The sequence below is a fragment of the Pristiophorus japonicus genome, chromosome 1, assembly GCF_044704955.1.
Source record: "Pristiophorus japonicus isolate sPriJap1 chromosome 1, sPriJap1.hap1, whole genome shotgun sequence".
NCBI lineage: Eukaryota > Metazoa > Chordata > Chondrichthyes > Pristiophoridae > Pristiophorus > Pristiophorus japonicus.
Window position 1 is genome coordinate 50,809,910 of NC_091977.1, and position 27,460 is coordinate 50,837,369.

The following is a 27,460-nucleotide window of genomic DNA, read 5'->3' on the forward strand; positions in this document are numbered from 1 at the left end:
TCGTAGGGCCCGCACACGAGCCAGGGCGTGCACTGCGCATGCGCTAAAACAGAACTTGCGATCTGTCAAGAATTCTATTGACCGATCGTACGAATCCCTGGGAGAAGGGCCTCCGCGGGTGGAGAGTTGGACTATTTGCCCAACCTCTGCCCAGCGAATGCCTGTGAAATTCTTACACCTGGTTTTACCAGCGTAAGAGTTTCAATAAAACATAAAATGTTTTCATTCATTTATACATTAAGAAACCGGTGCAATTAGGTAAGTTGAGTTTAGCCCTGTTAAAATATGCAAACTTATATTTCACAAAATTATATTTTTGCTTTAAATATTTAATTAAATGCCATTTTAATTGATTTTACATGTGCAATTCTTTTTAAATTTATTTGATGTGTAGAGGTATATTTTTATGTGATCCCTATTCATACTTCTGGGAGTTCCGTACATTCAGAATCTCCTGAGTATGAATGGAGATTCACTTTGTTGATTGGCATAGAGGCCCAGGAGCACAAGTCGGCGAACCTCCTGGACCACCAGGTAAGTTTGTAGATTTTTTGCAGGTCGGAGGCATCCGGTCGATATTGACGAAGAAAGCTGCGGACTGCAGGAAGATATCAATGTACTGGTCAGGTGGACAAAACAGTGGCAAATAGAATTCAATCCGGCTAAGTGTGAGGTAAAGCATTTGGGGAGCTCTAACAAGGCAAGGGAATACACATTAAATGGTACGACACTGAAAAGTGTAGAGGAACAAAGGGACAGAGTGCAGGTCCACAGATCCCTGAAGGTAGCAGGCCAGGTAGATAAGGTGCTTAAGAAGGCACATGGAATATTTGCCTTTATTGGTCGAGGCATAGTTTACAAGAGCAAGGACGCTATGCTTGAACTGTATAAAACACTGGTTAGGCCGCAGCTGGAGTACTGTGTGCAGTTCTGGTCACCACATTACAGGAAAGATGTGATTGCACTGGGAAGGGTGCAGAGGAGATTTAGAAGAATGTTGCCTGGACTGGAGAATTTTGGCTTTGAGGAGAGATTGGAGATGCTGGGTCTGTTTTCTTTGGAACAGAGAATGCTAAGGGGGGACCTGATTGAGGGGTATAAAATTATGAGGGGCCTGGATAGAGTGGATAGGAAGGACCTGTTTCCCCGGGCAGTGGTGTCACAACCAGGACGCATAAAGTAATTGGGGAGAGGTTTAGAGGAGATACGAGGGGATATTTCTTCACTCGGAGGGTGGTGGGGGTCTGGAACTCCCTGCCTGAAAGTGTGGTAGAGGCAGAAACATTCACATTTAAAAAAAATACTTGGATATTCACTTAGAAACATAGAAATATAGAAATCTACAGCGCAGAAGGAAACCATTTCGGCCCATTGTGTCTGTGCTGGCCGACAAAGAACTGCACGGCCCTCGGTCAGCAGCCCTGAAGGTTACATATAAACCTATGAACAATGAACAATGGCGGAAAGGTAAAGAGCACCCAGCCCAACCAGTCCGTCCCACATAACTGCGAAACCCCTTGCACCGCAATATTCTACACTCCAACCCAACCAGAGCCATGTGATCTCCTGGGAGAGGCAAAAAAACAGATTAAAAAAATCCAAGCCAATTGGGGGGGGGGGGGGGGGAAATCAGGGAAAATTCCTCTCCGACCCGCGCATCCAGGCGATCAAAACTAGTCCAGGAGATCACCCTGGCCGTATTCGATTCCCTGCATACTTACTATTGTACCTGCGCCAGCCAACAAGAGGTTATCCAGTCAAATCCCAATTATTAGCTCTAGGTCCGTAACACTGCAGGCTACGACACTTCAAGTGCCCATCCAAGCACCTTTTAAATGTGGTGAGGATTTCTGTATCCGCCATCCTTCCAGGCAGTGAGTTCCAGACCCCCACAATCCTCTGCGTGAAAAAGCCTCCCCTCAAATCCCCTCTGAACCTTCCACCAACCACCTTAAAGCAATGCCCCCTTGTAATTGACCCCTCCACCAAAGGAAATAGGCCCTTCCTATCCACTATATCCAGGCCCCTCAAAATTTTATACACCTCAATGAGGTCTCCTCTCAGCCTCCTCTGTTCCAATGAGAACAAACCCAGCCTATCCAATCTGTCTTCATAGCTAAGATTCTTCATTTTAGGCAGCATCCTAGTAAATCTCCTCTGCACCCTCTCTAGTACAATCACGGCGACCAGAACTACACGCAGTACTCCAGCTGTGGCCTAACCAGATTATACAATTTAAGCATAACCTCCCTGCTCTTGTATTCTATGCCTCGGCCAATAAAAGCAAGCATTCTGTATGCCTTCTTAACCATCTTATCTACTGGCCTACTTTCAGGGATCTGTGGACAAGCACTCCAAGGTCCCTTTGTTCATCTACACTATTAAGTGGCCTACCACTTAATGTGTATACCCTTTCCTTATTAGCCCTCCCCAAGTGCATGACCTCACACTTCTCCAAATTAAATTCCATTTGCCACTGTTCTGCCTACCTGACCAGTAGACTGATACACTCCTGCAGCCCATGACTTTCCTCTTCATTATCAACCACACAGCAATTTTAGTGTCATCTGCAAACTTCTTAATCATAGTTCCTATATTCAAATCTAGACAATTGCTGTATACCACAAAAAGCAAGGGACCAGCACTGAGCCCTGTGGAACCCCACTGGAAACATCCTTCCAGTCACAAAAACATCCATCAACCATTAAGCTTTGCTTCCTACCTCTAAACCAATTTTGGATCCAACTTGCCACTTTGTCCTGGATCCCATGGGCTTTAACCTTCCTGACCAGTCTACCATGTGGGACTTTGCTTTGCTAAAGTCCATATACACTATATCGTACGCACTACCCTCATTGACTCTCCTGGTTACCTCCTCAAAAAATTCAATCAGGTTAGTCAACCACGATCTTCCCTTAACAAATCCGTGCTGACAAAAGCAAAAGACAGAAAGGAGATGAGTAAAAGTGGAGGGCAGAGAAACCCAAGGCAAAAAACAAAAAGGGCCACTGAATATAAAGGGGCTGCAGGAGGGGTCAAAACTAAAAATCATGGTTTAAAAACTAGGATTAAAACACTCTACCTAAATGCACGCAGCATTCGAAATAAAGTAAATGAGTTGACGGCACAAATCATTACAAATGGGTATGATTTGGTGGCCATTACAGAAACATGGTTGCAGGGTGGCCAAGACTGGGAATTAAACATAGAGGGGTATCTGACAATTCGGAAAGATACACAAGAAGGGAAAGGAGGTGGGGTAGCTCTGTTAATAAAGGATGATATCAGGGCAGTTGTGAGAGACGTTATTGGCTCTAATGAACAAAATGTTGAATCATTGTGGGTGGAGATTCGAGATAGTAAGGAGAAAAAGTCACTGGTGGGCGTAGTTTATAGGCCCCCAAATAATAACTTCACGGTGGGGCGGGCAATAATCAAGGGAATAATGGAGGCATGTGAAAAAGGAACGGCAGTAGTCATGGGGGATTTTAACCTACATATCGATTGGTCAACTCAAATCGCACGGGGTAGCCTGGAGGAGGAATTCATAGAATGCATACGGGATTGTTTCTTAGAACAGTATGTTACAGAACCTACAAGGGAGCAAGCTATCTTAGATCTGGTCCTGTGTAATGAGACAGGAATAATAAACGATCTCCTAGTAAAAGATCCTCTCAGTATGGTTGAATTTGTAATACAGATTGAGGGTGAGGAAGTTGTGTCAGAAATGAGCGTACTATGCTTAAACAAAGGGGACTACAGTGGGATGAGGGCAGAGTTGGCTAAAGTAGACTGGAAACACAGACTAAACGGTGGCACAATTGAGGAACAGTGGAGGACTTTTAAGGAGCTCTTTCATAGTGCGCAACAAAAATATATTCCAGTGAAAGAAAAGGGCGGTAAGAGAAGGGATAACCAGCCGTGGATAACCAAGGAAATAAAGGAGAGTATCAAATTAAAAACCAATGCGTATAAGGTGGCCAAGGTTAGTGGGAAACTAGAAGATTGGGAACATTTTAAACGACAGCAAAGAATGACTAAGAAAGCAATAAAGAAAGGAAAGATAGATTACGAAAGTAAATTTGCGCAAAACATAAAAACAGATAGTAAAAGCTTTTACCAATATATAAAATGGAAAAGAGTGACTAAAGTAAATGTTGGTCCCTTAGAAGATGAGAAGGGGGATTTAATAATGGGAAATGTGGAAATGGCTGAGACCTTAAACAATTATTTTGCTTCGGTCTTCACAGTGGAAGACACAAAAACCATGCCAAAAATTGCTGGTCACGGGAATGTGGGAAGGGAGGACCTTGAGACAATCATTATCACTAGGGGGGTAGTGCTGGACAGGCTAATGGGACTCATTGTAGACAAGTCCCCTGGTCCTGATGAAATGCATCCCAGGGTATTAAAAGAGATGGCGGAAGTTATAGCAGATGCATTCGTTATAATCTAGCAAAATTCTCTGGACTCTGGGGAGATACCAGCGGATTGGAAAGGAGCTAATGTAACGCCTCTGTTTAAAAAAGGGGGCAGACAAAAGGCAGGTAACTATAGGCCGGTTAGTTTAACATCTGTAGTGGGGAAAATGCTTGAAACTATCATTAAGGAAGAAATAGCGGGACATCTAGATAGGAATAGTGCAATCAAGCAGACGCAGCCTGGATTCATGAAGGGGAAATCATGTTTAACTAATTTACTGGAATTCTTTGAGGATATAACGAGCATGGTGGATAGAGGTGTACCGATGGATGTGGTGTATTTAGATTTCCAAAAGGCATTCGATAAGGTGCTACACAAACGGTTACTGCCGAAGATAGAGGTATGCGGAGTCAGAGGAAATGTATTAGCATGGATAGAGAATTGGCTGGCGAACAGAAAGCAGAGAGTCGGGATAAATGGGTCCTTTTCGGGTTGGAAATCGGTGGTTAGTGGTGTGCCACAGGGATCGGTGCTGGGACCACACCTGTTTACAATATACATAGATGACCTGGAAGAGGGGACAGAGTGTAGTGTAACAAAATTTGCAGATGACACAAAGATTAGTGGGAAAGCGGGTTGTGTAGAGGACATAGAGAGGCTGCAAAGAGATTTGGATAGGTTAAGCGAATGGGCTAAGGTTTGGCAGATGGAATACAATGTCGTAAAGTGTGAGGTCATCCATCTTGGGAAAAAAAACAGTAAAAGGGAATATTATTTTAATGGGGAGAAATTACAACATGCTGCGGTGCAGAGGGACCTAGGGGTCCTTGTGCATGAATCCCAAAAAGTTAGTTTGCAGGTGCAGCAGGTAATCAGGAAGGCGAATGGAATGTTGGCCTTCATTGCGAGAGGGATGGAGTACAAAAGCAGGGAGGTCCTGCTGCAACTGTATAGGGTATTGGTAAGGCCGCACCTGGAGTACTGCGTGTAGTTTTGGTCACCTTACTTAAGGAAGGATATACTGGCTTTGGAGGGGGTACAGAGACGATTCACTAGGCTGATTCCGGAGATGAGAGGGTTACCTTATGATGATAGATTGAGTAGACTGGGTCTTTACTCGTTGGAGTTCAGAAGGATGAGGGGTGATCCTATAGAAACATTTAAAATCATGAAAGGGATAGACAAGATAGAGGCAGAGAGGTTGTTTCCACTGGTAGGGAAGACTAGAACTAGGGGGCACAGCCTCAAAATACAGGGGAGCCAATTTAAAACCGAGTTGAGAAGGAATTTCTTCTCCCAGAGGGTTGTGAATCTGTGGAATTCTCTGCCCAAGGAAGCAGTTGAGGCTAGCTCATTGAATGTATTCAAGTCACAGATAGATAGATTTTTAACCAATAAGGGAATTAAGGGTTACGGGGAGCGGACGGGTAAGTGGAGCTGAGTCCACGGCCAGATCAGCCATGATCTTGTTGAATGGCGGAGCAGGCTCGAGGGGCTAGATGGCCTACTCCTGTTCCTAATTCTTATGTTCTTATGTTCTAATTATTCCTTTCCTTACTAAATGTAGATTTATCCTGTCTTTCAAGATTTTTTCCAATAATTTTCCCACCACTGAGGTTAGGCTGACAGGCCTGTAATTACTCGGCCTATCCCTTTCTCCGTAAACAAGGGTACCACATCAGCAGTCCTCCGGCATCATGCACAAATCCAAAGAGGACTGGAAAATGATGGTCAAGGCCTCTGCTATTTCCTCTCTAATTTCGCTGAACAGCCTGGGATGCATTTCATCTGGGTCTGGAGATTTATCTACTTTCAAAGCTGCTAAAACCCTTAATACCTCCTCTCACTGTGTATTTCATCCAGAATATCAAACTCCTCCTCGATAACAGTATCTGCATTGCCCCTTTCCTTTGTGAAAACAGACGCAAAGTATTCATTAAGAACCATACCAACATCTTTGTCTCCACACAGAGATTACTCTCATGGTTTCTAATAGGCCCTACCCTTTCTTTAGTTATCCTATTGCTCTTAATATATTTACAGAACATCTTTGGGTTTTCCTTAATTTTACTTGCCAAGAATTTTTAATGCTGTCTCTTAGCATTCCTAATATCCTTTTTACTTTTACTTCTGAACTTTCTATATTCCTCCAAAGATTCTACAGTATTTAGCCGTCGGTCTATGACATAAGCTTCCCTTTATTTCTTTAGCCTCCCCTGTAAGTCCCGACACATCCAGGGGGCTCTAGAATTGCTCTTCCCACCTTTTTTTTTTTAAGGGCCCATGTTTGGCCTGAGCCCTCCGGATCTCCTCCTTGAATGCCTCCCACTATTTGGACACTGATTTACCTACATGTAGCTGTTTCCAGTCCACTGTGGCCACGTCACTCCTCAACTTAGCAAAGTTAGTTTTTCCCCAATTTGGGACTTTTATTCCTGGTCTATCCTTGTCCTTATCCATAACTACCTTGAATCTGACTGAATTATGGTCACTGGCACCCAAGTGCTCTCCCACTCATACCCCTTCCACCTGCCCAGCTTCATTCTCCAAAACTAAATCCAAAACTGCCCCCTCTCGTGTTGGGCTGACTACATACTGACTTAAAAAAGTTCCCTTGAATGCATTTTATGAATTCCCTTCACTCTAAATTTGTCCCAATCAATATTTGGATAGTTAAAATCCCCTAATATTACTACCTTCTGGTTTTTGGACTTCACAGCAATTTGCCTACATATTTGCTCCTCTATCTCCCACTGTTTGGGGGTCTATAATACACGCCAAGCAGTATGATCGCACCTTTTTTTATTTTTCAATTCAACCCATATGGCCTCATTTGATGATCCCTCTAACATATCATCCCTCCTCACCTCTGTAATAGTTTCTTTTATCAATACCGCGATCCCCTCCACCTTTTTATCCCCTCTGTTGTCTAAAAATCCTGTAACCAGGAATATTGATCTGCCAAACCTGCCCCTCTTTCAGCCATGTCTCTGTAATGGCTATAATGTCATACTCCCAAGTGTCTACTTGTGCTCTTAGCTCATCCACCTTATTCACTATATTCCTTGCATTAAAATATATACCATTTAGACCTCCTTGCTTACTACTTACTAACCCTTGTTTCCTCTGTCTTACAGATTCACTTTCTAAACTCTTACTTTCCAATTTCAGCTTTACTTCCTTCTCTATTGAATTTGTTCTCCAATTCCCATCCCCCTGCCAAGCTGGTTTAAACTCTCCCCAACAGCAGTAGCAAAACTCCCCACGAGGATATTGGTCCCGGCGCTGTTGAGGTGCAACCAATTCGGTTTGTTCCCCCAGAAGCAGTCCCAATGCCTCAGGAATTTAAAGCCCTCCCTCCTACACCAACTCTCCAGCCACGAGTTCATCCTCTCTATCCTTCTATTCTTGTACTCATTAGCATGTGGCATTGGTAGTAACCCGGGGATTACTACCTATGAGGTCCTACCCTTTAATTTTTCTCCTAACTCCCTAAATTCTTCCTGTAGGACCTCATCCCTCTTTCTACCTGTGTCATTGGTCCCGATATGGACCACGACCTCTAGCTGTTAACACACTCCTCCCAGAATTCCCTGCGTCCACTCTGTGACATCCTTGACCCTGGCACCAGGGAGGCACCATACCATCCTGCAGTCACGTCAACAGCCGCAGAAACATCTCTCTATTCCCCTAACTCTTGAATCACCTACCACTACAGCTCTTTTAATCTTCGTCCCTCTCCCTGTGTAGTTGAGCCACCCGTGGTGCCTTGGACTTGGCTCTGGTTGCACTCTCCAGAGGCACCATCGCCCTCACCGGTGCTCAGAAGAGAATATCGGTTGGAAAGCGAGAGAGAATCACTGGGGGGCTCCTGCACTACCTGCCTAGCGTTCTTACTCCGTCTGGTGGTCACACACTTCCCTTCTACTTGCACGCTTTTAAGCTGCGGGGTGACCACCTCCTGAACCGTGCTACCCACGTAGCTCTCAGCCTCGCGGATGCACCGTATTGACGCCAGCCGCTGCTCAAGCTCCAAAACGCGGAGCTCAATTAGTTGAAGCTGGAGACACCGCCTGCACCTCCTTGTCGAGGCTGTGTGTAGCATCCAGGACTTCCCACATGCCACAGGAATTGCAGTCCACAGGACTGAGCTGCCCTGCTATCCCTCTAATTAGACTTATCTAATTAAAATCTAATTAAAAAGAAAAAGAGAGAGAGATACTTCCCAATCAAACAGCCAGCCACTTACCTGCCTGGATGAGGGCTGTGAGATCCTCGACTACCGCCGGCCCTCCTGCTCCTTGGACTCCTGGCCTCCCGAACTCGCCAAACTCTCTGCCGCTCGGACTCACCGGGGTCGGGGCCGCTCGGACTCACCGGGGTCGGGACCGCTCGGACTCATCGGGGTCGGGGCCGCTCGGACTCACCGGGGTCGGGGCCGCTCGGACTCACCGGGGTCGGGGCCATCCGAACTCACCGGGGTCAGGGCCGCTCGGGCTCACCGGGGTCGGGGCCGCTCGGACTCACCGGGGTCGGGGCCATCCGGAATCACCGGGGTCAGGGCCATCCGGACTCACCGGGGTCAGGGCCGCTCGGGCTCACCGGGGTCAGGGCCGCTCGGGCTCACCGGGGTCAGGGCTGCTCAGGCTCACCGGGGTCAGGGCCGCTCGGGCTCACCGGGGTCGGGGCCGCTGGGACTCGTCGGGGTCGGGGCCACTGGGACTCTCCGGGGTCGGGGCCGCTGGGATTCTCCGGGGTTGGGGCCGCTCGGACTCACCGGGGTCAGGGCCGCTCGGACTCACCGGGGTCGGGGCCGCTCGGACTCGCCGGGGTCAGGGCCGCTCGGACTCACCGGGGTCGGGGCCGCTCGGGCTCACCGGGGCCGCACGGACTCACCGGGGCCGCTCGGGCTCACCAGGGTCGGGGCCGCACGGACTCTCCGGGGTCGGGGCCGCTGGGACTCTCCGGGGTCGGGGCCGCTGGGACTCTCCGGGGTCGGGGCCGCTCGGACTCACCGGGGCCGCTGGGACTCTCCGGGGTCGGGGCCGCTGGGACTCTCCGGGGTCGGGGCCGATCGGACTCTCCGGGGTCGGGGCCGCTCGGACTCTCCGGGGCCGGGGCCGCTCGGACTCACCGGGGTCGGGGCCATCCGGAATCACCGGGGTCAGGGCCATCCGGACTCACCGGGGTCAGGGCCATCCGGACTCACCGGGGTCAGGGCCGCTCGGGCTCACCGGGGTCAGGGCCGCTCGGGCTCACCGGGGTCAGGGCCGCTCGGGCTCACCGGGGTCAGGGCCGCTCGCGCTCACCGGGGTTGGGGCCGCTGGGACTCGTCGGGGTCGGGGCCACTGGGACTCTCCGGGGTCGGGGCCGCTGGGATTCTCCGGGGTCGGGGCCGCTGGGACTCTCCGGGGTCGGGGCCGCTAGGACTCTCCGGGGTCGGGGCCGCTGGGACTCGTCGGGGCCGCTGGGACTCACCGGGGTCGCTCGGACTCACCGGGGTCAGGGCCGCTCGGACTCACCGGGGTCGGGGCCGCTCGGGCTCACCGGGGTCGGGGCCGCACGGACTCACCGGGGCCGCTCGGGCTCACCAGGGTCGGGGCCGCACGGACTCTCCGGGGTCGGGGCCGCTGGGACTCTCCGGGGTCGGGGCCGCTGGGACTCTCCGGGGTCGGGGCCGCTCGGACTCACCGGGGCCGCTGGGACTCTCCGGGGTCGGGGCCGCTGGGACTCTCCGGGGTCGGGGCCGATCGGACTCTCCGGGGTCGGGGCCGCTCGGACTCTCCGGGGCCGGGGCCGCTCGGACTCACCGGGGTCGGGGCCATCCGGAATCACCGGGGTCAGGGCCATCCGGACTCACCGGGGTCAGGGCCATCCGGACTCACCGGGGTCAGGGCCGCTCGGGCTCACCGGGGTCAGGGCCGCTCGGGCTCACCGGGGTCAGGGCCGCTCGCGCTCACCGGGGTCAGGGCCGCTCGCGCTCACCGGGGTCAGGGCCGCTCGCGCTCACCGGGGTTGGGGCCGCTGGGACTCGTCGGGGCCACTGGGACTCTCCGGGGTCGGGGCCGCTGGGATTCTCCGGGGTCGGGGCCGCTGGGACTCTCCGGGGTCGGGGCCGCTGGGACTCTCCGGGGTCGGGGCCGCTAGGACTCTCCGGGGTCGGGGCCGCTGGGACTCGTCGGGGTCGCTGGGACTCACCGGGGTCGCTCGGACTCACCGGGGTCAGGGCCGCTCGGACTCACCGGGGTCGGGGCCGCTCGGGCTCACCGGGGTCGGGGCCGCACGGACTCACCGGGGCCGCTCGGGCTCACCAGGGTCGGGGCCGCACGGACTCTCCGGGGTCGGGGCCGCTGGGACTCTCCGGGGTCGGGGCCGCTGGGACTCTCCGGGGTCGGGGCCAATCGGACTCTCCGGGGTCGGGGCCGCTCGGACTCACCGGGGCCGCTGGGACTCTCCGGGGTCGGGGCCGATCGGACTCTCCGGGGTCGGGGCCGCTCGGACTCTCCGGGGCCGCTCGGACTCACCGGGGCCGGGGCCGCACGGACTCACCGGGGTCGGGGCCGCTCGGACTCACCGGGGTCGGGGCGGGGCCATTCAGACTCCGAGGTCGGGGCCCCTCGGGTTCGGATCGAGGCCGCTCGGCGCTCGAATTTTAGTCCAGTTTGACCGGTAAGAAACTAAATTGGCACTTAAAGTGCCACAAATTACAGGACTACGGACCAAGAGCTGGAAAGTGGGATTAGGCTGGATAGCTCTTGGCTGGCCAGTGCAGACACGATGGGGCGAAATGGCCTCCTTCTATGATCTATATAAATCTCTATGATCTATGATTGTATGAGCCTCTAACCACAAATTCAGCTCCATTGAGTGAAGAAATTTCTCCTCATCTTAGTCCAAAATGGCCGAGCCCTTATTCTGAGACTGTGACCCCGGTGTTTTAGATTTCCCAGCCAGGGGATCTTCAACAACCAGGAACAAGTGAGTTGTTTCAGCCTTTAAAACTAATTACTCTCAGCACAGGCAAAGGCAAGCCTGCACACTTACTTTGTTGTTCTCTCCTGCAAGTACCATATAATCAGAATGTATCTTGGTGCCGATTTTTTTTTTGTGTAATTATAATGAATACATTGGAGCTTCCCATCTACCCTGCAATGTTGGTGTGTGACTTTGTGCAGCAGTTCCACATGAGTTGGGTTCTAGTGTCGGTCATGGTGGCCAAAAGGAGGGATGAGTGGAGGTTCCATTTTCATTCAGGTCTGAATGGGGAAGCCTGAAGTGAGATAGATCAAAGACAGATCTTGCACTGTTCCTAGTTAATGGTTACAGAACGGCATTGCCAGAAGTTTAAAATGGGGCAACTGCTGGCTTTTTTGGCCTCATATGAAAGGAAACAGATGGAAAACTGGCATGGAATATAATTGTATTCTAAATTTGAATAGAATTTGAGCTATTTTTTTCTGACCTCATAGGTTACTATGCCCTAGTTTGGAAAGGTTGCTGTCTTGGTGTAATAGACTTTTAAGACTTTGGGCACCATAGCCTCATGTCCGATAACGTGTGGGCTTTTGCTTCTTGCCTGCTAGTCAAATGACAACTGACCAGTTTCCTGTTTTGTGTATTTTGCTAATAGGTGGGCTGGAACAAAACAAAATAAATGCTGGTATGTTGCCTTGGCCCTGGTTACATTCATTCTTTACTTGGTCGCTGTTAGTGCTGTTGTTCTGATGGTGATATTTTACACCGACCCCGAGGGATGCCAGCTGAACAAGATTTTATTGGGTGTCAACACTAGCCTCTGCTTCATCGTCTCCATGGTGGCGATTACACCCTGTGTTCAAAAATGTGAGTTCTTAACTTTGAATCCTGACTCTAATACTACTAAACTAGCACTTCTCCAGTGCTTTTATTTTCATCCCTGTGTTACTAACTGATCTGCATGAGGCCTGATTTGAAATTCGCTTGTTTGTACCTGCTGAAAATGTTATAGAAACATAGACATTTACAGCGCAGAAGGAGGCCATTTCGGCCCATCGTGTCTGCGCCGGCCGACACAGAGCCGTACGGCCCTTGGTCAGTAGCTCTAAAGGTTACATATGAACCTATGAACAATGACGGAAAGGCAAAGAGCAACCAGTCCACCTCACACAACTGCGACACCCCTTCTACTGAAATATTCTACACTCCACCCCAACCGGAGCCATGTGATCTCCTGGGAGAGGCAAATACCAGATTAAAAACCCAGGCCAATTTACTATTTCAGCTAGTATTCTGATATTTAATGAGAGCGCCTGTCACCATTCCCACTGGGGTTTGTTTGGAGGAGGTGGGAGAGGGCCAGATGGCTTTGTGTGGGGAACAAGTCAATCCAGTCTGGCTGCTCCTCCTGGAGTTCACCTCACCATTCACGGTAGTGCCTACTACACAACGCCCACCTTATTTTTTATTATAACTGGAATCCCATACTAGAGCATTCCCCAATTACACTGTGAATTCTCTTCCCCACACCCAACAAAGCCGTATGGTCCTAATGTTTATTTTTAAAAAAAGAAACGTTGCATTTATTGCCGTCAAATTACAAGGCTATGATTACATGATCGCACTGAGACACATACGGGCATGATGCGGTACTTTGTGCTACACTACCCGTGCAGAAATAAGCGATTATGACTGTTCGAATGCTTAAGAGGAGCTGTAGACATTGTAGAAAGGTGATACCATCCCCGAATAGAAAAATTGCTCGGAAGAAAAGAAATCCAATCTGACTGGAAATGGAATTAGGTCATGCGAAAGTAAAAGAATGTCAGTGTCTCCACTGAAAACCAGCAGATAAAGCCACGTGGTTGTGTTTGTTTTAGCAAGGCTGGTTGGCAAAGACAAGTGAACAGTAATGCTCCATTTGAATAGGGCGTGTCTTGTTACCAAGGGGTTAGAAATGCTTTTATTAAAATCATGCTTTGTTTCAACACATGTTTCCCTGCTGTCCTTGAGGCGCAAGACTTGATGTTGTGCTACCCTTGCCACAAACTAACCTACAACATTACAGTTGTAAAAACAAAATCCCTTTTGTGTGTCTCGGTTGGCTTTTGGCTTCAGTCCCTCCAGTGACTCTGCATCCCACTGTGTGTGACATTCCACATGTCGGCCTGAAACAGCCGTCCTTGCAACGTGTCTTCAGTCTAACTTGTGTATCTCTTCTGTGCAAGTCCTGAAGTGAAGTTCATTACAGAAGGAATGTTTTCATGGGTATCTGTGTCTGTGTGTTCCCATTTTAAGAACACATCAAGGATGCATTCTGGATTCTGGTCAGTAGCGTGACCCAATAAACATTTGCTCAGACCAGTCCGAATAATTAAAAAAAAATGATTGTCAGCTTTTTCCTCTCTCTCTATTCCTCCCGCCCATCTCTCCTGGAGAGATTGACTCTTTGCTGGGATATGGTCCAAAGGTGCCCTCTGAACTTCTCCCCTCCAATTGGCCATTATACGTGTATGAACTCTGACAGTGAATACAGTATCGGCAGACTGTTGACGTGTCAAACCCCTTGCCACTGAGCCAATGTCATCTTCATCTGATGTCTCCAAATGCACGTCAACAAATTTACTGGTAGCAGCAACCGTGGTGGATTGGTATTAGTTGTATCTCTCCGTGTGGACCAGAGGATCTGTGGTCAATTGTAGCCCCCTAGTGCTGTTCTGCTAACTCAGTACAGATGAGGAATAGAACCTGCAACTTTGTTGACTGTTTGGCTCAGTTACTCGCTGCCAGAATGAGCAAAGTGGTGGAGACTTGGGTGGGGTGGGTTCCATGATTCGATATTCATGTTCAACATTGTAAGGGACTGGTTGGGTTTTTTTATTTCTAAACAGTTAAGTACTTTCTCAGCTGAAAAGACAATTGAATATTTAATTAATTTCTTAACCGTTGAATTCTGTTCACCCCTTATAGCAGTGACAAGATACATCTTATTCTCACTAATATCTCTAAGGGTAGAGTTTCTGCTTTGGGCGCAGTTAGCAAAACAGGCGCAAATGGAACCCAAAATTGAGCTCGTTTTGAAAAGTGTTTTATTCCCTTGGATTTCCGCTCACTCATTTGCACATCGCCAAAAGCAAAAACTGCCATGAACCAGCACAATCGGGCAGCGTTTTAAAACATAATTGAAAAAAGCATTGCTTTAAAAAATATTACTTGGTAAGAGTTGTAACTTGGTGCAGTTTGATATAATAAATGGGTTTATTACAAAAAAAGTGTTTTTAATTAGTCAATCTACCACCTGTGAGTAACCCAATTTTAAATGACTGAAAATAACCTTTACCTGTTTCCTAGTTATATTGGGGTGCAATAGTTAGTTTCTTAGTAATTTAAAAAAAATTACATCGAAAAGCTTTTAAAACATTCCTATTGATGTTCTTGTGCCCAAAAGAAGCAGCTTAATTTTTTGAAGGCTTGTAAACAAGCGCAAATAGTGGAAACTCCCAATAGTGCTAATTCATCCTGGGGGCGGGGCCGGCTTCCAGCATGATGTTTTTTTAAACTAGCTTAAAAGATGGCGGAAACTCGATTTGCGCTGAACGTAATTTGCTCTTAAAAGCTGGCGATCTTTTGCGCCGATTCCGGCTGAATTACACCGATTTTAAAAACTGGTGCAACCAAGCGGAACTCCAGGCCCTTGAGTTTAAAGTCATACAATGCAGTCTCCCTTTAAATATTTCTCAGCTACTGCTGCTTTTATTTCTTCTATCTTGTTGCACGTTTCAGCCAGTTGATATAAAATCCTAGTAAAAGAGAAAAGCAGAGTGGTTGCATAACCAAGTTCCTCCACAAGTATTGCATTTTAGACATGTTTGTTATCTAATCAAATCCGTGGGTGAAATTAGGGCTGGGTGGAGGCATGGATTTGGTGTTTGAATTGTGTACCTCAGAAACTGGGCATTCAAACCATGGCCGTGGAACACGTGCGGTCCTTGAGCATTACCAATCTGGCCCCCAGAGCCACTCGGTCCTATTGATGCTTATATTTTTTGCTAATTGGTTTGCCCTATTTGAGTTTACTGGGCAGGACTGTTGTTTAACTCTGTTGCCTCATTGGTGGATCTGTTAATATTGGCAAGTTATACGCCAATTAATAGGGCCATGAATTTATATACAGCCCCCAAGTTCCATTGTAGCCCTAAGTGGATCACACAGAGAGCCCCTTCTGTGCAGGATTCTGTTTTATTGAATGAAAGCAAAGACATCATTTCCTTGCTCTGTACTTCACACATTAGCTATTCGTCTTGCACAATTCTTTTAAAGGATTCGCTATTTGCATTCTGTTTTAGATCAGCCTAACTCTGGTCTCCTGCAATCTGGAGTAATCAGCTGTTACGTGATGTATCTTACCTTCTCTTCACTGGCCAATACATCTCCAGAATATGGTACGTACATATTTTGGTAAAAATAAAACATTTTAAATGGGCTATTTTGTAATGCATGATTTATTTTGTTTGCAAAAAAATAGAATTGTCATGTCTCTAAAGATTTTGTGGAACTGACTGTTTTTAATTTCTCAACAGTTATGAAGAATGGAGAGAATAGAACAATATGCATTCCTCAGTTATTGGACAACGGTCTGCAAACAGATGACAAGCTTGTTTCTGTGCTGGGGGCCATTATCATGTATGGCTGTGTGCTGTATGCCTGGTATGTTAATCTCTCTCTTTGCTCTTCAAAACTGATAAACCAATATCTGGATGTGGTTTACGGACTGGGACTTTTAGATTGAAGCTGACCGTGAGCATGTTCATTACGTCAGTGAGAAAACCCCACCAATCAAATACTCTATTGACTGCAAACTTGCTTCCAGCACATTTTAATTATGGAATTTGAATTGATCAAATGGAGGCAGCTTGTATTCATATAAAATAAAATAAACCAAGGACAAGTTCTTATCCACCATATCAGTAATTGATTCAAGTGTTGCTATTTAACTCTGAAGCTGCCAATGTTTGCAATTGTACAGCCCTACTCGGGTCATTTGGAGGGAACTTAACAGGCTGTTGGGTGAAGAGAACACATTCTAGATATGGGAGGGTAAATCAGGACTCTTAAGTGACACTATAATCACTGAAAGCTGCTTTTTAGACTCTGGCTCATTCCGTTTTCATTTCTTCATTAAGATGGAGAGTGTCACAGTTAATTGAGAGACTAGTCCTGAACTTAAAGAAAGGTAACTTCGATGGTATGAGACGTGAATTGGCTAGGATAGACTGGCGAATCATACTTAAAGGGTTGATGGTGGATAGGCAATGGCAGACATTTGAAGATCACAAGGATGAACTTCAACAATTGTACATCCCTGTCTGACGTAAAAATAAAACTGGAAAGATGGTTCAACCGTGGCTAACAAGGGAAATTAGGGATAGTGTTAAATTCAAGGAAGAGGCATATAAATTGGCCAGAAAAAGCAGCAAACCTGAGGACTGGGAGAAATTTAGAATTCAGCAGAGGAGGACAAAGGTTTTAATTAAGAGGGGAAAAATAGAGTACAAGAGGAAGCTTGCCGGGAACATAAAAACTGACTGCAAAAACTTCATCAGACTGATTCCCGGGATGGCAGGACTGACTGATGAAGAAAGACTGGATCGTCTAGTCTTATATTCACTGGAATTTAGAAGAATGAGAGGGGATCTCATAGAAACATATAAAATTTTGACAGGATTGGACAGGTTAGATGCAGGAAGAATGTTCCCGATGTTGGAGAAGTCCAGAACCAGGGGTCACTGTCTAAGGATAAGGGGTAAGCCATTTAGGACCGAGATGAGGAGAAGCTTCTTCACTCAGAGAATTGTGAACCTGTGGAATTCTCTACCACAGAAAATTGTTGAGGCCAGTTCGTTAAAAAGGGAGTTAGATGTGGCCTTTACGGCTAAAGGGATCAAGGGGTATGGAGAGAAAGCAGGAATGGGGTACTAAAATTGCAAAAATGATCAGCCATGATCATATTGAATGGTGGTGAAGGCTCGAAGGGCCGAATGGCCTACTCCTGCAACTATTTTCTATGTTTTCGCCATAGTTGTTTTTGTTAAGTTTTAAATTGAAATTAAAATTGAGGTTGTAACGGAAAACATAAGCTCTGAAAGCAACTATTTAAAAAATGAAATCATAGAATCATAGAAATTTACAGCAGGGAACGAGGCCATTTCGGCCCATCGTGTCCGCACCAGCTGACCAAGAGCTATCCAGCCTAATCCCACTCAAATACTGGATGGATTCAGGCATAATTTTTTTGATTACAAAAAGTGCCAATTTGTAGTTTTACAATGTCCTGTGCAGTGGCATGTAACAGAATCTTCCATCACTGGGGAAAAATGTAGCTGCCGGTGTTTACTGATGCCCAATCGAACTGTACTGGTGAGAGGTATGGGGGAGGCAGTATACTTCAAATCGTTGCTAATGAGCTTATGCTTAAAAGCAGAGTAGAGCTGAGCCTAATTTCAACCAGTTTTCAGGCCGATTAATTATGACCTAATGTGGACTGCTCTAAAAATACATTCATGCAACTAAAGGACAAGTAGAAACAAAATGACTAGGAGCCAGATGTAGGGTGTTGGAAGAGAAGATATCAGATGTACTGCTGGCTGTTTGAGGAGACGAGCTATGTGTGTTGGACTTTCTAATTATGCAACTTAAAAAAAAAAATATACGAGCAGACAATGGACACACAGACTTGGGGAAACATTGCATCTCCACGCTGAGTTTATTAAGGCTGCGACAACCTGGGAAACCATGGGAGTAGATAAATGGGACATACTTTGGTGTGTTGGCATTTTGTGATAAATGGTTTCCCAAGTGGGATACCCACAAGGGGCCTTCAAGAGATTCCAATCTTATTTGAAGAGGTTTTTTTTTTGTGTTCCTATTTTTAGTCTAAGCTCCACAACGCGTTCCAGCTCAGTAACCCTGGGAGTGAGCAGAGTCCCGAACTCTGAACCGACTGTGAGTATATCTCTGATTTGCCAAAGTGGAAGAAACTGTAGCCTATGTTAGTACCTAAGTCTGATTGCAAGCTGTTACGTTGCTGATTCTCAAATGTTCCAATGCTGATTCATTGACTTTTGTCCAGTGCAAACGCTGTCTGAGTGACATGTTTGTGCAAGGTGCCCTGGTTTGGGAGATGGGGAGGAGGGCGTGGGAGAATTTATCAGTTTTAAAAATATATATATCACCCACTTGGAACTTTGTGGGGTTTTAACCAGTGGAACGTTTTGTTAAAATATTTTACAAAATGGTCTTGGACATTTTAAAAGGAACCTTTTTTCTTTATTGAAATTATAATCATTAGCCCACTGGGGGCCGTCTCAATAAAAATTGTTTTCTTTTTAACTTTTAAAAGTCTGTCTTGGCCTGTTTTGGGGAAGGAACCTTCCGGCTTTAAATCCATTTTTAGTGAGTGGGTCCAACAGGAATTTCAGTTAATGTGCTGCCATCTGCATATCATTGAACGTGGATTGATTCAAGGCTGAACTATCCCACCGCAAAAAGTTATTGCAGATTCTGGGGCCTACATCTCTTCATTTTTATCAAATCTGAAACCCCCTCCACGTCTCTGCATTAAAAGTTGTACTTCCGCAGGAACATTCTGAGCAAAGTTTATGGTTAAAATCTCGTGTTGCTGTTTCAGGGGTGTATAAAAAAAAATCTTGGATACTATTTTAATGGAATTTATTGGTGTGTTCTCTGCAAAATATTTATATTGAGGGCTTGGTGTGTGGAATATGTTTAATTATGTATGTATGCATAGTGTGTTAGTGCAAAATTCCAGCCTCTGCTGGCATTCAAATAGACTGAGCTGATACGAGTTTGTAACCGCCTGTTGGTATGCAGCTATGATCTCTCACCATGGGCAGTGCCTTGGGTTCAGAGCATCTGCATATTTACACCTACAGTCTGCGTACTTGTGATCCAATCCACCCATGGCGTGGCATGCAATGTGCTTACATTAACGGTGATCAAACAAAAATCCTGACATGGCAGTCACTTAAAAATACGTTTGAATAAAGTGCTGAGTGAATTTTTAAAATGTATTATGTAATAATTAGCATCACTGCCTTCACACTTTGGAGGTGGTTGCAGTCTGGCAGTTGAGCTCCTGATCGTTGGTTCTGATTTTGCAATTACCTAATATAAAGGCTGGCATTTATTGGACATCCCGAGTTGCCCTTGAGAAGGTGGTGGTGGGCCAACTTCTTAAAGCACTGTAGTCTGTGTTGTGAAGGTGCTCACACAATGTACTCAACAAACAAACAATTTAATGTAAAGAATCAGTCACACTGTGGTATGGAAGGATGTGGGTTTACCCTGATCAGCAAGCTGTTCTCTTTCATTCCCCCCCTCCCAGCAACCCCAAAATGGGAGCATTAAGGACGGGGAGGGTGGGGGGGGGAATCTGGGGGAGGTGGGGAGCCTTTACAGGCTGCTTACACTTTTTTTTCTGAATGGTTACTATAACTGAGTCCTAGGTAGCGGCCTAAGGTTGTCCACTTTCTGTGGAACTGGGTGGGACTCCCAACAGACCTGAACAGGAGGATAAACGAAAAGCATTTCAAAATAAGGAAGAAAAACCACTTTATATATCGACCAAATTAAAATTGAAAGTTAATGTAAGGCTGTCATTTGCACTCCTATTTGCACATGTGCTCTGAAAGGGAAAAATCTCACCCAGTATTGTTCAGTCAGTCTGCCTTTAACATTAATATGCGTCTGAATGAAACCATTCTGCCCAAGACCCTGTTCCGTGCCGTGGCTGGCGTTTAATGTGACTCCACATTCTGTTACAGGAGGCTCGCTGCTGCTTCTGTTTTACGCCGGATGAAGAAGGTAAGATTACTCCTCCTTTACTAGAGTCTGGAAAAAAAATAAACTGGGGGTGAAAGGGCGGGGACACAAAACAGGCGGATTTGCATTGGTCGCCCGGTATACGGCAGGCCTGATACTCAGTCCTATTGAGGTCAGTGGTACTGAATATCGTGCGCAGAGTACAACAGGCACCAAAATGCAATACGCCTGTTTTCCGTCCTGCCCATGTCCCAATTTCATCTCCACTGTCTCGAGTCACAAGTCAACACACCAGCAGTTGGCAGTTTGTAGCCCAAAATTTATTTTGCTATTTAAATAGCAAGTAAAACATTTCATATTAAATGTAGCCTTTTCTTAAGGATACTCAGACTGTTATAGTTGCGACGAAGACAAATTCCTGAGCGTTAGAGAGCAGTGGAAAGTTATTTATAATACCCAGCGATTTGCTATTATCCAAGTAAAACAAGGAGGCTATATCAGGTTACTGGCCAAGGATTTCGAGGTTTAGAAATCCATTACCAGTGCTGTTCCGATCTTAATCTGTGGCTCTTGTCATCCTCTGACATTTAAATATGTAGCTCTAGGGATTGTTCTACGAAACAATAGCACAACTTGTATACTTGTGCAATGTTATGCTGAGTTAGCAAGAAGTATGTCCCTTCAGTAATCTGTTATTCTAGTTTGATGTTATAAATTTACCATGTTTGCCCCTCCGCACTCTGGGCCCAAGTTTGCCCCCAGGGTTAGAATGGCGCACCTCCATGTGGTGCGCCGACTTTTTAGAACAGAAACGACGCCTATTATTTACCTTGGTATTCTCCCCTCCGTCCGGTCGATCCAGACGCAGCGCAGCAGAACGCGTGGGGGGCGGAGTCAGATCTTGGCTCTGAGAACAGCACCGGGACCTCTGCACATGCAGTAGCTCCTCGCAGCCCGAATCTGTGCAGGCTGCGTGGGAGGGGCTCGAAGAACGCCGCACCTAACCCTGGTCGAATGGGCTAACCAGGCATTGAAGATCGGGACTCGGGCTTCCCTCCCGTTCAGCTCCGCACCCGCCCCCCCATGCCGTTCAGCTCCCCCTCCCTCCCTCCTGTTCAGCCCTCCCCCCTCCCTCCCGTTCAGCTCTTCCTCTCCCCTCTCCCGCTTCCCTCCCTCTCCCCCTTCCCTCCCTCTCCCACTTCCCTCCTTCTCTCTCCTCCTCCCCCCCATCTCCTCTCCCCTCTCCCCCTTCCCTCCCTCTCCCCCTTCCCTCCCTCTCCCCCTTCCCTCCCTCTCCCCCTTCCCTCCCTCTCCCCCTTCCCTCCCTCTCCCCCTTCCCTCCCTCTCCCCCTTCCCTCCCTCTCCCCCTTCCCTCCCTCTCCCCCTTCCCTCCCTCTCCCCCTTCCCTCCCTCTCCCACTTCCCTCCCTCTCCCACTTCCCTCCTTCTCTCTCCTCCTCCCCCCCCCATCTCCTCTCTCCTCCTCCCCTCTCTCCTCCTTCCGGGAGGAGCTCCTCGGCCACAGGGTGAAGACGGTTGAGGAGAACTCTAGCGACAACCTTCCCAGTGGCTGATAGCAGGGGGATTCCCCTGTAGTTGCCGCAGTCGGACTTGTCCCCCTTTTTTAAAGATGGTCACGATCACTGCATCTCTGAGATCTTCCAGCATGCTCTCCTCCCTCCACATGAGAGAGATGAGGTCATGTATCTGCGCCAACAGCGCCTCTCCGCCATACTTTAATGCCTCAGCAGGAATTCCATCCGCACCCGTAACCTTGTTGTTCTTGAGCTGTTTTATGGCTTTGCCTACCTCGTGCAACGTTGGGGTTTCACTGAGGTGGTGGCGGGTCGCATGCTGCGGGATGGAGTTGAGAACACTCGAGTCAAAGGCAGAGTCTCGATTGAGGAAATCTTTAAAGTGCTCCTTCCAGTGGGCCCTGTCAGCCTCGGTGTCCTTGATGAGTGTTTCCCCGTTCTTTGCCAGGAGTGGGGTGGGGCCTTGGGAGTTTGGACCGTAGGTGACCTTGACTGTAATGAAGAATCCTTGCATATCGTGGCTGTTGGCCAGTTGTTGTATCTCCTGTGCTTTCTCCACCCACAACCTGTGCTTTAGGTCCTGGGTTTTTTTCTTGCCCCCAAAAGTTTGTCAACATCCTTCGCCTGCTCCACGATGCCATGCAGGCTGTGATCCTTACCAGCGGTTCCATTACAGATCCAATCCACATCCGGACTGGGGTCAAACAGGGCTGCGTCATCGCTCCAACCCTCTTCTCAATCTTCCTCGCTGCCACAATCCACCTCACCGCCAACACCGCTGGAGTGGAACTAAACCACAGAATCAGTGGGAAGCTGTTTAACCTAGGTCGCCTCCAGGCCAGGTCCCAAGATCACCCCAACCTCTGTCGTTGAGCAGTACGCGGGCGACGCCTTCGTCTGCCCACATTCTGAGGCTCAACTCCAGGAAATAATCGATGTATTCACTGAGGCATATGAAGGCATGGGCCTTACGCTTAACATCCTTAAGACAAAGGTCCTCCACCAGCCTGTCCCCGCCGCACAGCACTGCCCCCCCAGTCATCAAGATTCACGGCGTGGCCCTCGACAACGTAGACCATTTCCCATACCTCGGGAGCCTCTTATCAACAAAGGCAGACATTGATGCGGAGATTCAACATCGCCGCCAGTGCAGCCTTTGGCCGCCTGAAGAAAAGAGTGTTCGAAGATTAGGCCCTCAAATCTATCACCAAGCTCATGGTGTACATGGCTGTAGTAATACCCGCCCTCCCGTATGGATCAGAGGCATGGACGATGTACAGAAGACACCTCAAGTTGCTGGAGATATGTTACCAACGATATCTCCGTAAGATCCTGCAAATCGTCTGGGAGGACAGGCGCACCAACATCAGTGTCCTCGACCAGGCTAACATCTCCAGCATTGAAGCATTGACCACACTCGATCAGCTTCGCTGGGCAGGCCACATAGTTTTCATGCCAGACACAAAACTCCCTCAGCAATTGCTCTATGTGGAGCTCCTTCACGGCAAACGAGCCAAAGGTGGGCAGCGGAAACGTTACAAGGACACCCTCAAGGCCTCCCTGGTAAAGTTTGACATCACCACTGACACCTGGGAGTCCCTGACCGAAGGCCACCCTAAGTGGAGAAAGTGCATCCGGGAGGGCGCTGAGCTCTTCGAATCTCAACGTCGCGAGCGTGACGACGTCAGCGGAAGGAGCGTGCGGCAAATCAGTCCCTCCCCCCCCACTTCCCCCGACGAATGTCTGTCCCACCTGTGACAGAGTTTGTGGCTCTCGTATTGGACTTTTCAGCCACCAAAGAACTCACTTTAGGTGCGGAAGCAAGTCTTCCTCGATTCTGAGAGACTGCCTATCATGATGATGGTTTGCCCCTCCCAAAACAATACTAATTTTGCGAGTGGGTGGGGTTTCTTAAGATTAGCTTCTTTACATTAGAATAACCTGAAGTGATGCCATAAGGATAATCCAATGAAGAGTACAGGTTGAATCTCTCTAATCCGGCACTCTGGTCCGGCATCATTCCCGGCGAGGGGTCGCGACCCGCGCTGTGTCCTGTGTTCATCAAGTTGAATCATTTTTAAGATTATGGATAGTAAGAAAGATGATGGGGAAAGGCCGATTGCTGTTTTAGTACAGATCCCTATATGCGATAAAGCACTTGGGTGCCCACGAAAGCCGATTCCTCCAAACGGCACAGACATCAACCAAAGCAAAACAGGCTGAAAGCTGCCACAGGTCTGGGGCACAAACACCGGTGAGCGGGCGGGCGGCCCTTGGGCCCAGTGACATCGTTGCTACCCCCTCCCAACAACACCCGCCCTGAGCTGCCGCTCACCTTTTCGATGTTGGACTTGGAGGCCGGATGGAAATCCTTTTTATACGTGAAATTGGCGAATTGATTTCCTATGTCCATGGGAACTGCTTCACAGCCGGCACGCCTGAAAATGGGGTTGGGATCAGGAGGAGCTGAGGGTTCCCATCGAGACGGAACGAGGCACTACAGAGCGGGCGGGAGCACTGCTGGGTCAGAGAGGAGGTGAGGGCTCGACCGGGTGTCAGGTGAGGGAATTTTGCTGTTTATTTGAACCGGGTGCTGCTGACTGGGTCGTTGTCAGACCCTGTGATGGAATCGGCCTCCTCCACTACCAAAACTAAGGAAGCAAATGCTGACATACAGCCCAGAGAAGCCGCCGTATTCCTACATAGCCCTGATTGTGATGGCTATCCAGAGCTCTCCACCAAGTGGCTGATTCTCAGCGAGATCGGCCAGTTCCTCCTGAGCCGCTTCCCCTTATTCCGAGGCTCCTACCAAGGCTGGAAGAACTCCGTGCATCACAACCTCTCCTTGAGCAAGTGCTTCATCAAACTGCCCAAAGACCTGGGCAGACCCGGCAAAGGCCTTTACTGGACCATTGACCTGGCCGGCGAGTTCATGTTTGAGGGGGGCTCCTTCAGGCGCAGACCGAGGGGCTTTTGCAGGAAATGCCAAGCCCTTAAGTCCATGTACTGCATGATGAACAGATAGGGGTTCAACCACACCCCAGAGACCCATAACTTCCAAGGGTCAAGAGGACCCATCCCCTGCGCCCCCAGCAGCCTTTCTATAGATCGGCATGATGAATGGACATTTGCCCAGCAACGTTGATGGGATGGGATGGGTTTCCGGGACATTCTGTCTCTCATCTCTCGGCCAACAATAGTCACTATATGTGAAGCTGTATAGGATCTTCAGTTGGAGACTACGCCAACCATGCCGGCAGCTCACTGCCCGCGTCTCCCTTGCTGACCAGCGGTGGAGTGTTGGAGCCACACTCCATGTACACTACCTCGGCATCAACATGGGCTCTTTCGGCCTCCGCGCTGAACAACGGGGCTCCTTACATCAAACAGCGGCCCCTTTCGCCGTGCAACCCGTCGGCGAATCTCACTTCCAACCTGCTAGCACGCTCCCTAGATCAGTCCTATTTACATCAAAATAGCCACAACATTGCCGATATACAAGGTACGGAGCCCATGGTACTACAGTTACAGATTAGCAAAAATAGTTTTTGCAGGAAGCAATTCTAAAACTTTGCTGACGGTGGGATTTTTAAATGGGGTCGGTGTGACCTTCCGTGGTCCGGCAAATTCTCTGATCCGGCACAGGCCAGCTCCTGGGAGGGTGCCGGATTAGAGAGCTTCAACCTGTATTCTGTGCCATTTTCTGTTGTCCGGGACAGCACTGCGATGCTTAGCAAATGTGTCCAGCCACACAGGTGTGCCACATCAGGCTCTTCTATATAACATGCAATAGCATTACAATTTAAACCCTTTTTCTTTCACTTCCAATTATAGTTTTCAGAAGGAAACCATTTTGTAGTTCAGTGCCAACTCACAGTAAAGACCACAAACTGCACTCATTTTAGCTGCTATTTTCCTTCCATAAATGGCAGTTTACCACTTCTATGTTTTCTCAACTTCCTTGGGGTTTCTTTCACCATTGAGCAAGCAATGGCAGAATATGTAGAACCTGAAAGCAATCTATTAGACAGACATGACCTCTTTCTCTCTCATTTTTCAAACATATGTATAAGTGTGCCCTTTTTTAAACTCCCTTTCTCCCAATACTGGTGTTCCATGGGCCATTTACTACCTATGTCCACGGGGGTAGTTGAGCCGCTCCCAGGACTTTGTCAAGTAATGTGGGAGAATGGCCTCGCATAATTTTTTCCCTGGATTTTAATTCCATTTCTCTCTCTGCCCCCTCACCCCAAGGTGAGGCAGTGCCTGAGCTCCATTTAACACTTTCCCCATAGCAACACTGGCTGCCATCTGCAACTCACGAGAGTGGGAGACTGCAGCCAGGAATCCATCTTACCTCACGTTGGAGTTGCAACATGACCCTGTAACTTTTTATCATCATAGGCAGTCCCTCGAAATGAGGATGACTTGCATCGACACCAAAAAAGGATGAGTTTGTAAATTCCCGGATTCTTTTACCTCAATCTGGTTCAGTAAAATTACTGAGTCGAATACCTCTTGTGCTTTGAACAAAGCAGTCTTTATTACCGGCCAGTAAGACCTATCAGACAGAAGATATACTCTCAGGATAGAGCGTACACACTCCCTACGGATAGGTGAAGTTACATCGTAAAGCGTTAACAGTTATACAGTTTTGAAATCAGATAACAAAATACAAATGGATTGACAGTCTAACTCAGCCACTCATTAGTCAATCTATATGAGATGTTCTTCTTGAAAGCACAAGCATTGCCTCTAAATGTTTCAATCTAATGGTGTGACTACTAATTCTGCAGATGTATTTCATGTTACAATTATATATTATTGGCAGGATTAGTGACTTGAAACCTTGAGAAAGACTGTTAGCTATGCTGATGTTGCACTATTTGCAATCTGACATTCTCCCAGCTATTCTTCCATGGCTTATACATATCCCGTTTACCTTACTGTCCTTAATTCCATATATTCCGTTCAGATATCCACAAGTTCACAGGTGTTTCAATGAAGGACCTAATATTCCAGGTCCTGAACTACATCCTGAAGGGTGGAAGATGCCTGTGCGTGGATTTTTTTTAACGTGGGGTGGCCGTTGCACACCAGCCACCACATGGGCTTGACAGAGGTTAGGTCTTGGTCCAGTGGCAAGGGTTATCCAAGACGACTGGAGACCTGCTCTGCTACACTGACCTAGTGCGCACACATATCGCAGTGTGGGCTGGCCCGTGCTGCCCCTGGGCCCTCGCCTCTTCTGGCCCCGAACTCACACCTCTCAATGCAATTTTCCTGTGGAGTACAATGGTCCATCCTCAATATTCTGCAAATGTTCTGCATACTTCACAACATAGCCACACAGAGAGGCCTGCATTTGGAGGAGGCAGAGCAACAGCAACTTTTTATTAATAGCAATGCAGTAATGGTATGAAACAAAAATGCTATTTTCAAAGCCATGGAAATAGATAATAGCTGTTAGTTGACAGGAGCTTGTTCTACGCTTCTGTGTCCCTTCTTTTGTGAACAAAGTGAATCTCTGGCACGGTCCTAAATTCACCCCGAGTTCTTGTGCTGGCTTGTGTGTTGAATATAAAAATGTATTAACGTATGTGCTGGTGGGACACTTGTCATTTGCTGCACATAGTCAATTTGATAACTGTGCGGTTTCATGCACTGACCTATATATTCACCTCCATG

The 27,460-nt window shown here is 48.0% G+C and overlaps 1 protein-coding gene and 1 pseudogene across 2 annotated transcripts in view; both read left to right on the forward strand.

Annotated features, from left to right (window-relative positions):
• serinc5 (serine incorporator 5) overlaps positions 1–27,460 on the forward strand; it is a 102,486-nt gene that overhangs the window by 68,290 nt on the left and 6,736 nt on the right. For both annotated transcript variants that reach the window (XM_070879740.1, XM_070879739.1), the window contains exons 6-10: positions 12,053–12,264; positions 15,744–15,839; positions 15,978–16,104; positions 18,330–18,399; positions 20,241–20,280. In XM_070879740.1, the coding sequence (XP_070735841.1) occupies positions 12,053–12,264; positions 15,744–15,839; positions 15,978–16,104; positions 18,330–18,399; positions 20,241–20,280 (545 nt within the window). The remainder of the gene's footprint in view (positions 1–12,052; positions 12,265–15,743; positions 15,840–15,977; positions 16,105–18,329; positions 18,400–20,240; positions 20,281–27,460) is intronic.
• LOC139263554 (forkhead box protein F1-A-like) lies at positions 21,768–27,460 on the forward strand (annotated as a pseudogene).